This window comes from Poecilia latipinna, unplaced genomic scaffold, assembly GCF_001443285.1.
Source record: "Poecilia latipinna isolate Pla-1442-1.1 unplaced genomic scaffold, P_latipinna-1.0 Scaffold53, whole genome shotgun sequence".
Taxonomy (NCBI): domain Eukaryota; kingdom Metazoa; phylum Chordata; class Actinopteri; order Cyprinodontiformes; family Poeciliidae; genus Poecilia; species Poecilia latipinna.
The window spans coordinates 148,958-162,609 of record NW_015112669.1 but is presented as its reverse complement, the minus strand read 5'-3'; the positions used below and the strand labels follow the sequence as shown (position 1 = coordinate 162,609).

Sequence of the window (13,652 nt, the reverse complement as noted above, 5' to 3'; positions counted from 1 at the left end):
GTGTGTTTGTGGCCGGCCCCCCCCCCCCCCCCCTCCCACACACACACACACACACACAGCCCCCCGTCAGCCGTATATATTGAACCATGTGGACTTGGACGTTGGGTTTTGCAGGACAGACCTTCTTTTGGCTGCAGGGCTTTTGCGACTTCCAGATCCTCGATACTTAAGTGAAGAGAAGCTGCTTTTAAGTCCCTGTTGGAAATCAAGAGGCCTTGCAAAAATAACACTTCCTGCAGGAAAAATGAGTGATAAACTGGACGACGGCTCTTTCATGTTCACCTCAGAATCTGTAGGAGAGGGACATCCAGGTGAGTTTTTTTGATTGGGTTTACACATGTTAAATCTAAAATCAGATTTTCTTAGTCAAAGAAAGTTTTTTCATATATATATATATATATATATATATATATATATATATATATATATATATATATATATATATATATATATATATAACTCGTAAAATGTCTCTATTACTGCAATTGAACATAGTAGTTTCTTTTAAACGGTGCCGTTTCAGATTGACTTCATGTTCAAAATCATTCTGCAGAGTTGGGTCTTTACTCTCGAGGCATGCTTGGTGTTTCATTCACTGCAACATGTGTTCATGGCCCCGTCACCTTTCACTTATGGGACAGCAGATGCATGTGCGGCAGCCTGGTGTACGGTTGCACGCTAAATAAATAAAAAAGACAGCGTTACGTACCATTTACAGGAAAACTTGTTTAAATTTGAACCTAAAAGATGAAAGCTAAAATCCACTTTGACCTGCAGGTTGCTGTGAGTGAAGGACACTCATTCACCCCTTGTCAATGTTTTGTAATCCTTTTACAAATATGTAATCTTACAAAGTCCTCCGTGCAGAATCGATAATCAGTAAATGCAGCTCTGTGGTAAACCACAAGTGCAACTTTAAGCCCTTAGTTCTGCATCACCTCTCTGTCTTAGTTGATCTTTTTTTTTTTTCCATTTGCAGTAGTTTGTGATCTTTATGGAAAGCAGCAGCAGCTGATAACACACCTCAAAGTCTGGTCTGTTCCCACACACACAGCGATTATCTGTTCAGCGTTCCCAAATGTTCAGACAGTTTGAGCAAACATGGAGGGGGAAAAAAGAAAGAAAACACCCTTCTGTCCAACACTTTCTATGGCGTTCTTAAACGGTCCACAAGCTGAGTTTCTGAAGCGTCCACCCGGCCAGATGTTGGGGTTGTTTCTGATGTAACCTGTTTATTGCGTTGCTTCAGCAGGATGACAAAGAGCCATGAATAGGGTGGCTGGTGAGGTATTATCCCCCTCTGCTGCACTCAGACTCACACAAGCCGAAAACACAAAGCATCTTCTGTTTGAAATAATAACGTGTGAGACAAATATGTTATTAATATATCAATAAAGTTGTAACAGATAGCTAATTAGTTTTTTTGGGAGAAAAAAAAACAATACAAGGATCCTCTTTTGTCAAAGAAAAAAACCTGAAATCCCAGTTTAATCACTATCTGAGTGTGTGATTTCTCTGTTATTCTGGAAATGATGGCTTTTGTTTAAGTCGCGTAACTTTGTCAACAGATAAGATTTGTGACCAGATCAGTGATGCAGTCCTGGATGCACATCTGAGGCAGGACCCGGATGCTAAAGTGGCCTGCGGTAAGTCGGCGAAAATTCACGACGACTTCATGTTCTGTTTGTAAAAACTGAGATGCCAAGAAATATCCAGTGAAGATACTATGCCATTGAAAATAAAACTCCCACACCACCTTCATTTACATTTAACACAGCTGCACAGCAATATTATTGACTGGGCACTACGGGATTTGTTTAGGACAAGACAAAAAATTCAGCAGTACAAGCAGTGTTGCTTTCACAAGCCACGTAAATTGCGCAAGTGCAGCACTGCTGCATATAAAATTTAACTACAACTCAAAAATGGCGCCAATTGCCAATTATTAACGTTGGATAATTATAAGCAACACAGTGGAAATGCTTTACTTGCCTTTCCATGTTGGATTCTTGGCCTGGTTTTTGGTTATTTCAGTTTCTGATCACTTGTGAGTCCTCATAGAGCAGTGAAATGCCATTTCCAGATGATGTGTTGCTCATTTAATAAGACATAGCAGAAAAGTGATGTACCAGGTCACTATGCAGCACAACACTGTGAATTTCACCGTATTATTAATTCTGGTTTACATGCACCACTCTGAATGGGAATGCATCAAAAGCGACACATTTCAGAAACCTGACAGGACTTGATCCTTCCAAGCGAACTCCACCATTTCATCGTTTTTAGACCCACATGACATGTTTTTTCCCAATACCCCATCATGCATAGTTAGCTTGGAAATGGTTAGACAGCGGCTTTAGTAATGTTGACAAAGAATACAATGTCAGTTTAACTAACCTTTGTACATACAAATTTAGACCAGATCTCAATTCTGGCTTCTTTTTTTCTTTTTAGATGGCTTAAAGTTCGTCACAGTTTTATTTATTTTTGATTTCTGTCCCAACAACTTTGACAAAGAGAGGTGTCATAAAGGCAACAAACTAAGCTCGGGAGCAGCCACCCCAAAGCCTCCAGATACTGTAGCACCACACAGACATCCTGAAATATCTTCCTGATCCTAATGAATCCACTGTGATTGACAGAAACTGTGTGTAAGACCGGCATGGTGCTTCTCTGTGGAGAGATCACATCTCGGGCCAACGTGGACTATCAGAAGGTGGTGCGGGACGCTATCAAGCACATTGGGTACGACAACTCTGAAAAAGGTGAGGCACGTGACACAGAGAGCAACAGGGCAGAGGACTCGTGTTGTTATTGTCTTTAACCGTGAGTTACATTGTTTCCATCCACAGGTTTTGACTACAAGACATGTAACGTGCTGGTGGCTCTGGAGCAACAGAGTCCAGACATCGCTCAGGGCGTCCACATTGACAGACGAGAAGAGGACATCGGAGCAGGAGACCAGGTGGGCAAGACTTCACTTTGGTGCGTTGTCAAAGATATGATCTGAAACAATGTCATTAGGGTTTATCAAACCGACTAACTGGGTCAAGGTTGCTTAGGCTAAAATCAGCCTGAACATATGAGTAACAAAATGGGCAATGTTTAAAAGTATTTTCACATGTAAGCCATAAAAAAAACCTCATCCACTGTTCAGACAGTCTACTGCATGGCAGAAGTGCAGATTTTAAACATTAAAATCAGTCTCCTGTGATTTGACTGAAGAGCTTCAACTTTGAATTTGACATTGTGAGAAGCTTCTAGGTATAATGTCACATATTTTGCATTTCTTCTGACTCTCTCCGTCCCTTGCAGGGTCTGATGTTCGGCTACGCCACAGATGAAACAGAGGAGTGCATGCCTCTCACCATCGTCCTGGCTCATAAGCTGAACTCAAAGATGGCAGAACTGAGACGCAATGGCACAGTGCCCTGGCTGCGCCCTGACTCTAAAACACAGGTTGGATTTTCTGCTGAATTACTGCAAATTTTCTAAGTTCACTCTTGGAAAAAGCACGTTACTAGTCTTTCTCTTAAATTATTTCTTTCCTCGTCTCTGAAGATTATATAGGCATGTTCGCTCATATTTCATCCTTCTGAAATATGAATAAATGAGTAACTAATTGCTATAAAAAATTTACTTGAATGTAGTAAGGCAATTTCTTCAAATTGAAAAAAAGGGAAAGTGAAAATAAGTAATTCAGTGTATGACATAATGCCTTAAGGCAACATTGTGTTAAAACAATCCCAGTTATTTGTTTGCATCTAAAAAAAATGACCTAAGACTCTACAAATGGAGAATTTGACACATTAAAAAGATTCAAATATCCTCTTCATGCTAATTATTTGACTTTGTGTTTGTCTCACAGGTGACGGTACATTATGACCAGAAGGATGGAGCTGTGGTGCCTAAGAGAGTCCACACCATCGTTATTTCTGTCCAGCACGACGACGGCATCTCTCTGGAGGAGCAGCAGAGGATCCTGAAGGAGAAGGTACTCACCCTTGTAGCCGCAGACAAACAAGTCCAGCGGATTCATTCATAAGTACGAATTCACTGGTGAAACGTCTCCCATCAGGTGATAAAAGCCGTGGTTCCAGCTAAATATCTGGACGACAAAACCGTGTACCACCTCCAGCCAAGTGGCCGCTTTGTCATCGGAGGACCGCAGGTTGGAACGAGAGATAGAGAGATAAAACAAAATGAACTGCTAGATTTCTTGTGTTCATGCTCTACTTTTGTTGGCCGTCAGGGAGATGCTGGTGTCACAGGCAGAAAGATTATTGTAGACACATATGGAGGCTGGGGAGCTCACGGCGGCGGGGCCTTCTCCGGCAAAGATTTCTCAAAAGTGGACCGCTCGGCTGCTTACGCCGCTCGCTGGGTGGCAAAATCTTTGGTCAAAGCAAAACTGTGCAGGAGAGTTCTGGTTCAGGTGAGCGCACAGTACCAGTTCAGTCGCTGCACATCACTGACAGCTTTGCTGATGAAAATGTGATTTTAATCTATATGTCTTTCTTCAGGTGTCATATGCTATTGGTGTGGCCCATCCTTTGTCCATCTCGTTGTTCACATACGGCTCCTCTCAGAAATCAGAGTCAGAACTTCTCAAGATTGTCAACAAGAACTTTGATCTGCGCCCCGGAGTTATAGTCAGGTAGTCTCACACGGCTTTTTATGTCTCACGGTGTTTCTGGAAGCTTTTTAAAGTTCTCAACCGAACATAAGCTAAAACACTCATCTTCAGGTCAGATCTCAAATAAAAATTTAAATCTGTATCTGCATCTCTAATCGTTCCCTTCTTTTCTTTTTTTTTTTGACTTTCAACTAATCAATAAAAATTAATCCAGTAATAAAATTATAAATAAAATAGCAATCTGCAAGAAAAAAAGTAATGAAATGAGACCTACTAAGAAGTTTTTGTACGTTTAAGACGTGGCTGTTTTCTCATGACACCACTAGGTGGCGCCAGCCGTCATCTTTTGGCTTAAGATGAATATTTTCCATATAGCTGCGGTCTGCAATCGGTTCCAGACCCACATGCGGCTCTTTAGATTTTCCACAGTGGCTCCTAATAAAACATTGTGGAAAAAGATGTTACACTGATGTTGCTTTAGATATAAAGGAAACAGTAAAGATTTGTGGTACTTTTATGTGTTTTATGCAATATCCGCATGGGTCTGTTTACTTTCCGATAGGGTTACTATGCTGAAAGAAAAAAATAAGAGCATTTATTTATGTGTCCAGAATTAATTTCCTTCCAATGAAACATCTGAAATTCTTAAGATGAGTTGCTACAAACAGATTACTCCTTTGGATGTTTACTTCTACTTTGTACATGGTTGCCATGTCAGCTATTTCTTCCTCCTGTCTCTTGTTTTTTTTTTCAAAAATACAAAACACTTGGTCTTATTCTAGTCCACCTCAATCAATGTTACTGATTTAATATTAATTTCAGTCAAATATCTGCTACTGTGTCTGAACTATGCTCAATTAATGCTAAGACTGCTAGCAACAAAACTTTGTTTACATTCAGCTTACTTATTATTGAAGACTCCAAATGTCATCCGCGTTTGGTCTGCTTGGCTTCACTTATATGAGATATGCACATTTCTTGACAATTCAGGTTTACATGCTTGGTTGTGGTTTCAGTTTTTTTTTTTTTTTTTGTTAGGTGGAAATGGGAGTTTTGTTGCGTCAGGCTGTGTTATCTTGCCTCCACAGGTTTGAGACCTCTGTGTAACTCATCTTAACCAACACCGCATTTCTTCTGTATTGTGTTCAGGGATCTGCAGCTGAAGAGGCCGATATACCAGCAGACGGCCTCGTATGGCCACTTTGGACGACCAGAGTTTTCTTGGGAGGTGCCTAAGGAGCTCGTTTATTAAAAACTTCTTGTCTGGATCGGCCACCTTGAAGAGCGATCGAGATGCTTCTTTATGGACTGCAATGTCCGACTCATTCAGATGCATAATTAACCCAGTCAGACCAAAGAGTCCGTTTCCAGTGAAACGGGAGCTCCATTTCCACTTCCTTTGAACAGAACTGAAATTACCAGATGTATAACTTTCAGCTTTTTATTGTACATTAGTTGATCTTAACTTGCCTAAGGTCTGTACTAAAGCCAAACTTAGAAAAATATGTTCAAGTTGCTTAAGGGTCTCAAGTGGTAGAAGGTTCTTTCATGAGAAGAGCTTTAATGAATCAGCGGTCCAAAGCAAATGATCAAGCCAGCCTCACAACAACAACAAAAACACTCTTAAGATCATTACTTCCATACAACTACCTGAGGAATATTGTTTTTAGAGGGCAGCACAAAGCAATGAAACAACCTCGACTTTTAATCCTAACCAGGTGCTTCTGACAAGTCAGAAAATGCAGTTTTCATCGTATTAACTCAGCAGAGAAAGATTCAAAATAATATTGCATCTTATATTTTTCAGAGTCTTTACTTTTTCCTCTACATGTCCTTGGCTGTCTAAACATTGCAGAAACATCAACATCGTTTCTACGTCAACAAAATCCAGTAGATGGAATCATCTGTATCTTTGTGGGTTTTTTTTTGTTTTTTTTTTTTTTTTTTTTTCATTTTTGCTTTTAGTGTCGCACAATTTAGGAAATTGTCAAACAACTGAACCTTGCTTTGGTTTGGGACTTTGTGACACACAGAACTGAAGCTAAATCGTTTAGTGGACCATCAATGTCTTAATTTATTTCCAAACTCACCCAATCTTCTGTGTTGCAGATGTAAAATTCCCTTCATTAATATGGACTTCTCTACGTGTTGCTTTTCTGAATGTGAGTTTGCTGCGTCATGAAATCTCTTTGCTGTCGAGCTCACTGAAACTCTCTGTCGTGGCATTAAATCTCCTGATTTAGAGAAAAATAGGGAGGGTTACTGAAAGATTTTCTAAAGGGCATTCAGACATTTTAATTTTGAGCTTTCTTTTTTGTTTAATCCCTTTGAAGAGACCGCAGAGGTACTAAGTGCGAGTGTGTTCATCTGCAGCCAACAATGTGTATATAATAGAGGTTTTCCTCTATTTCGAGGTGCCAGTCATCTCTGCCATCTTTATAGGCAGAGAAAATGGACAATGTAAATAATAAACCAATAAAAGGAGAACAGATGTGAACAGCTGTCTGCAGCAATTTTATTTTGTAGAGGATGATGGAGAAAATTTTATTTTTCTATGCAATACTAATATAATGGAAGACGGCACAAATATTGCTACATCTATAGATCCATTTAAAATAAACGTAAATGAAACATGTTCGTGTCATACATTCCTGTTTTTGAGTCATTCAGAGTTTCTGTTCCCCTGAGGTAAATATATAACATACAACTGGTTTCTTTAGCCACTCGTAAAAAAAAAGGGAAACACAAGAAAAGATATGCAAGTAAGTGTTGTTCTATAAAAACCAGAAAAGGGCTAATGGAGTCATGATGTCTCCATAGCAGTTCCCCTCAAGTCACTTGCTGCATATCTTGATTTAGTTTCCTTTTTCTAAATGAACTAAACAAGTTGGGATTTTTCAAAAAGATTCTGTCTGCTATGCTTCTTCTGATGAAAGTGTAATTTATTTTAAGGTATTCTTACAGGCCTCTACCTGTGGTGCAAATAAACATGTCTGTCGCTGTAGATGGTGCCCGTTTGTCATTTATTGTAATTTAATAGAAGATGTTCATGATCTAAGGGCTTTGGTTGTTTCAACAACTATATTCATACATGGATGTAAACAAATGTATTCAACTTCGCTGATCAAAAATGTTCACCCAGCCCGTTTTGCAGCATTGCAGTTAAAGATTGATCTTAACCCACATATTCACACTTTGGACTTTTTAAAGTTTTTATTCATTAAGCATTACAATATACATACAATCTTGTCACTTTGCATCAAAAATAGAATTTGCAGCCTACCTCTTTGGTTACCGATATGATACATAAGGCACATGATGCACTTTTTTTTTTTGTTGCCTTCAAGCAAATGGGGTACCGAATACTTGATTCTAATGTGGCTTACAGAAGCTGATTAGCTTAGTCAAGAAGTTCTCACCAGTGACTTACTGATTGCAATATTCGCCACACTTTCTTGAGCATCTTGCGCAGTTACAAAAGCTACAATTAAAGCTACGTTTTTTGTTTTTTTTTTACACGACAGTCTCGATTTACAAAAGAAATCTATGATATCATAGCTAATGTCAACTGAAAAAGCAGCACCTATATACTACACGTCATGACATAAAAACAGAAGGTAGAAGCAAGCAGGTTTCATTCTGCTTCGAGTTAAACATTGTAGCTGGTGTCCGAAGAGTTTCCTGAGTGCAAAGATCCAATAGATCTATAAACAAGACAACAGAGTAGATATGGTAACATGAGGATGGGTTTGTCGCAGGGAAGTGATGCACTACTAGTGTTCTGAGATGCACAAAACAACAAATAAGCATTTCTAACCACTTGTATGATTTTTTTGCATTCTATTAGCAACATGCTTATGCTAAAAGGAGAAAATACTTGGAGGATTTGACAAACTAAATTCAGGTAGAACACGCTCAGGTAGGAGAGCTTGAGGTTATATAAAAATGAAATCAGTCGTTTGCCATTCTTTGACTTCTGTATGCGACGTGACAAAAGACTCCAACATGAAATGATGCTATACTGAGCTTGACCAGCAGAGAGCAGCAGGCGACCCACGCTCATTGATATGTTGCAGCTGCGGGGGCTTCTCCAGGTCTAGCCTTTTGAAAGTTTACATTCAGCCTGAAAGTTAATTACTGTTTGACAGATTTGCTTCCAGATTACTGGCACTACGGCAACATGAGGCCACTTGTACTTTAAGGCAGCGTTGATAAGAGCCTGCTTGTGAAAGTATTAAAAGAAGTGAGGCCTCTGCTTTCTCGGATTTTCACACTGATCCCTTAAAAACAAAAAGTAACTTTGCTGTCTTCGGTTATCTAACTGCATTTTTCTGTAGTTACTTCTCGGCACTCACATGAACCCTCTCTCTGTCAATGAGTGATCTTCAGTCTTATTGCCTACATAGAGCGGATATTACAGCCAAAGCAGAAGGCAGAAGTGTAGGAAAACCCCTTTTGAGTTGCAGCACCAATTACACACACTTATTTTTTTTTTTTATTTTGTGTAAAAATCTAATTTTAGAAAAAAAATAATAAATTCACCCTTTTTCTCTTCGGCTCATCAATCCCAGAAAGATGAGCCGAATCAGTTGTGATGTTCTGAGCTACAAAGACAAAACCAGCAGGTAAACTAAAAAACACATTCTTCTCGTCCTTAACGGGGAATAATAGGAGGCAGCCCTTTTGTTAGAACCTGAAAACACGTGTTGCATCTCATCACTAAACCCAATAAACCAAGCGCTCTGGCTTGAATTAGCTTGTATGCATCTGGTCACTAAACGCTCTTTTTCCTATTCTTCAGTAAACGGCGAAAAACTGAATTATTTTGGGTTGAATATCAATCTAGAGTACATGTTTTTTTTTTTGTTTTTTTTTAAAAAGTAAAAAAAAATAGACTGGCTTAAAATGAGTTTTTGAATGTAACAATGTAAGGCACGCGGTGCATGCTTTCTACGCAGAAGTAAATGTATTCTGGGCGTGAGTACCAAGCAGATTTTAAAAAATAGTCTTACAGATGAACAGCTGCATAAGAGGTTGGCGCACCAACATGGCATCCCAAACAGAAAATATTCAAAGTCTATTGAAACTTGGTCAACAACAAAAAAAAAACCTCAGAAACAAAATATATTCCGGGTTTTTAAGCTTTGCAATCGACTTGTCTTTGGCTTGAATACAAAAAGGAATTTGGGTATGGAGGAGAAATATTGGTTAAATAAGGTAAAAATCCATGTAGAATACCATGATGAAGGACACCAAGAGTGCTGGTTTGTTCTTTCTCCAGGGTTGAGTGAAACATTTCTGTACTTTATCGGTAACATCCAGATACTGTCTCTCAGTCTCAGCACTGTAATACTGTCAGCTGGGCTGTCCAGCAGCCTCTCCTTCTGCGCATCCGATGAAAGCATCAGGGTGGGGATGAAATGGTCCAAAGCGGCAAAGTGAAACAGTTTACAGCTGGGCTTGACCAGTATGTCCTCCCTATCTGATGACTGACAAATAACTCTGCTTCTTCTGGTCAATAACAACCGGTCTGAGTGAGGGAAAAGCTGGCTGTCACACCTGATCAATGTGCAAAATGCAAATAAGTTCATTGGAGACAAATCCTGATGCAGAGTAGAAAGTAAGCAGCAGGTATTTACCCACTCTGCCGTGCAACGGCAGCTGCACTGGCCTTTTCTTCGAAAGCGTGAAATGAATGTGTCCCAAGATGCAGAATTCAACTAACCTGACCGTCTGAGTTTGACAGGAACAGAAAAAAAAAAAAAAAGAAGAAGTGACAGCAAAGCTTCAGGAAGTGGCTACAGTATGGACATGGTTTCAGGCTGGTGAGGATGAGACTGTCCTCCCATTCCGACCAGCGTTTCCAGCTTCAGTTCTCTCCCAGCAGCTCCCAGGGACCCTCCCCGCGCCAGCACCGCCATGGTGTCTCCAGACATGCCGGCGAACTCAAAGGCGAACGTCCCATAAAACAGCATAATGATGACACAAAACACCCACTCAAAGATGGCCGAGGCATGCTGCAGGACAAAACTCTCCTGGCAGAAAAACACGCCGCCTGAACAGTGTGGTTAAGGAAAGATCAAGATCTACAGAACAGAAAGCTTGAAGCTGTCCGTCAACCAACCTCAGTCAGAAGGGAATAAATCCACCTTTAGGTGTCACTAATTTCATTTTTAGGAGTCACTCTCAACAAGCTTTGCACATTTAGATCTATTGTAAATACCTGGTGTTTGTCAAAGATTATCAACTTTATTTAGGTCTGGACTTTGATTAGGCCAGTCAAATACATGAATACACTTTGATCTAAACCACTACATTACCCTGACTCTATGATTAGCACTGTTGTCTTTCACTTTCAATTCTTTTGCCATCACAAACAGATTTTCATCCATGACAACCCTGGATTTACCACCATCTTATCAATTCTGAGCAGAAAATGCATCCATAGTATGATGCTGCCACCACCATGCCTCACATATCACTACTCTGAAGAACTTGTGGGGCGCCATCGAGTCATGGCTGAAAAGGATACTGAGCACCAAGGCCCCGAAGGCCAGCATGGTCATGCAGACACGCAGGTGGGCCACGTAGTACTCCCCCTGGGTCTTGGCCAGTCGGTAGGTCAGCGCCGACTGCAGGCACACGAACAGCATGCTGGTGGGGAAGGCGATGCCTGCTCCGACATAGTGGAGAACTTTGGCATTATCCACCTGATGAAAGAGGAGAGAGAAGAAAGAAAGGCTTTGTTAAAGAAGTCATAGCATAAAGATAAGCAGCTCATGGAATAAAGTGGGAGAGAGGAATAAAAGATGGAGGAGATGCCAGCACTGAGCCGGTCACAAGAGTCATTGTGAACAATACACAAAAGGAGCGTGTGACCACGTTTCCCATCAATGGGTACAATGCAAATAACTACGAACACAAGTCATAGATATTCTGATCAGAGCAGAGTCAGCAAAGCCTTTCTGAAATTATAAAACGCATTAATTCAGACGGATTGAGAAGAGTTGCTTTTCTTGGTCCATGCTCAGAGATTGAAGGAGATCTGGAGTTACTGTAATTCTAGTGGTTCCTTAGAGCAATAGCCTAGAAGTAATGCACTTCTTGTTTCAAAGCCATTGACCTGGCTGGTACATACTGAACATTCCTGTGAAAAAACTACAAATCTGCAGAGTCACAAAGTTAGATTTTCAGATTAATCCACATCAAATATAAATCTCAGATGCACATTCTTTCACATATTTGCCTAAAAAGAGCTAATTGGACAATGGGGGGTTAAATCACAGGACTTGCTAAAGAATTCACTAATTGAACATGAATATATTCTTTAATAGAACTGCATTTATAAACTCAATATGCGATCAGGCACTGTAGGCTAAAGATCTGTTGGGCTACATATTCTCTCATAATAAAATTTCACAGATATCCAAACAAAGCAGCCTTATACTTTTTATGACTGTGCTGTCTTTACTTAATTACGCAAGTAGATATTATGTAAAAGCTGTGCTAACCAAGTCTGGTAATGCAGTAAAGACAAATTCGTTAAAGCTTTTTTATACAGCTTTACCAGCTTTGTAAGGACTGTAAAGAACAATGTATAGTTTCAAATGTTCATAAACTATCAGTGCTGTAACAATGGATGAGAAACACAGCTTTCACCGTACCTGCCTTCATTTTCTGAGCTAAAAGTTTACACCAATATGTATCTTTCAAAGAAACTGGTCATATTTCTCTAGCAGCTGGTTAAATTTCCTGTGGCGTGTTTTGCCATCGCATAAAACATGACTCGATGACTAAACAAGATCAGTTTGACAAATAAGTTCCTGCAGGATGAGACAGACTGACCGGCAACACCAGTCTGTCTGATTGCGTTTTGTGAAGCAGCGACAGGGCGTCTGAAGGTAAACATGCGGGAACAAGCCCGGCATATTTGTGAGCTTTGGATTTCCTCTGTGGAAACAGAGCTTGATGAAAAGAAGTGAAACTGAGGCGTTCAAATTAACGACACACCTGATGTCTTGAACGCCTGCCAAAAATCTAGAATCGAAATCATGAGATCATTAGACGTTTTAAACCAGACTTTCAGAGAAACATTTTTATTCAAAAAAAATAAAAATAAAAAAAAATAAAAAAAAAAAAGATTATGGGAGTATTATTTCTTCTGAATATGTCTGGAGGAACAGTAATCAGGAGGTGCCACCCAGCAGTCTGGTTTCCTTAGCTTACAACTTTCATGAAGACAAAGTGTTTCTCCATCATCTAAAAAGTTATGTTTCTTTTCCTGAACAATTAGAGCGCAGAACAGGAAAAGCCCCTGTGACCACGTCACAGATGTGCTGCCAGCATCTTATGTAACAAACGTGCCTCAACTAAAGCAGCGTATGTTAGCACGTGCTTTGTCTCCGATACGTTTCCACTTTGCTTTGACTCCTCCCAATATTCCAACTTGTCTGTTTCCACCTGAATGATCCTGAGTCTGTCAATACATTTTAGATTTGGGTATATGATGCAACATAACCCCCATTTAAGGCACTAATTAATCATATTGAGAGCCATGATTGGTTTAAATAAAAGAAAATGCAAAAAGCGTCATGGCTGCGATTGGATACAGAGGAGCCTCTGCTCCCCACGCCCTCTCTGCCCAACTACTCTGCATCTGGCCCTGCTTGATGATTCATTTCCCCCTGGCTCTTCCCGTAAATTCTTCCCATTTCTGCAGCACTGAGAGTTCTCAGGCGAAGCGGGAAGAGGGCGAGGGCGACCTTTTTTTTAAGTGCACACAAACTGCCACATCTGCAGATCTGTTGCACTGATACAAAACAAACACTGCTCTGTCATAGACTTGTACAAACTTCTTCCTTGTTTCTATGACTTCATACAAACAGGAGTCCTCCAATCACAGACTGTGGGATTTTGCACTATATTTCAAAGACAACAATGATTTGCAAAAGCATTTCTTTTTTTTCACACCACTTGAAATTTTCAGATTTTGCCACATTGGAAGCTCAAATTAAAA

At 40.0% G+C, this 13,652-nt stretch overlaps 2 protein-coding genes across 2 annotated transcripts in view; one reads left to right on the top strand and one right to left on the bottom strand.

The window, feature by feature from the left end:
* The first annotated feature begins 95 nt into the window (after nucleotides 1-95).
* mat1a (methionine adenosyltransferase 1A) lies at nucleotides 96-7,271 on the top strand. The gene is made up of 10 exons (XM_015052182.1): nucleotides 96-311; nucleotides 1,569-1,646; nucleotides 2,643-2,765; nucleotides 2,853-2,965; nucleotides 3,316-3,459; nucleotides 3,869-3,994; nucleotides 4,079-4,171; nucleotides 4,253-4,435; nucleotides 4,524-4,657; nucleotides 5,786-7,271. The coding sequence occupies exons 1-10, from the start codon at nucleotides 245-247 to the stop codon at nucleotides 5,886-5,888; spliced, it is 1,164 nt and encodes a 387-aa protein (XP_014907668.1). The 5' UTR covers nucleotides 96-244; the 3' UTR covers nucleotides 5,889-7,271.
* Nucleotides 7,272-8,796: 1,525 nt separating this feature from the next.
* Nucleotides 8,797-13,652, bottom strand: part of LOC106959550 (transmembrane protein 150A) — a 34,604-nt gene continuing 29,748 nt past the window's right edge. The window contains exons 7-8 of the mRNA XM_015052194.1: nucleotides 11,169-11,346; nucleotides 8,797-10,691 (exon numbers count right to left, since the gene is read on the bottom strand). Coding sequence (XP_014907680.1) covers nucleotides 10,435-10,691; nucleotides 11,169-11,346 — 435 coding nt within the window. The 3' untranslated portion in view covers nucleotides 8,797-10,434. The remainder of the gene's footprint in view (nucleotides 10,692-11,168; nucleotides 11,347-13,652) is intronic.

Bases quoted from the DNA above. Each gene is read 5' to 3' on its own strand.
- mat1a (XM_015052182.1), top strand. From the start codon at position 245: ATGAGTGATAAACTGGACGACGGCTCTTTCATGTTCACCTCAGAATCT. The intron at 4,172-4,252 runs GTTGGAACGAGA...GTTGGCCGTCAG, and splicing joins TTGTCATCGGAGGACCGCAG to GGAGATGCTGGTGTCACAGG. The intron at 4,436-4,523 runs GTGAGCGCACAG...GTCTTTCTTCAG, and splicing joins GCAGGAGAGTTCTGGTTCAG to GTGTCATATGCTATTGGTGT.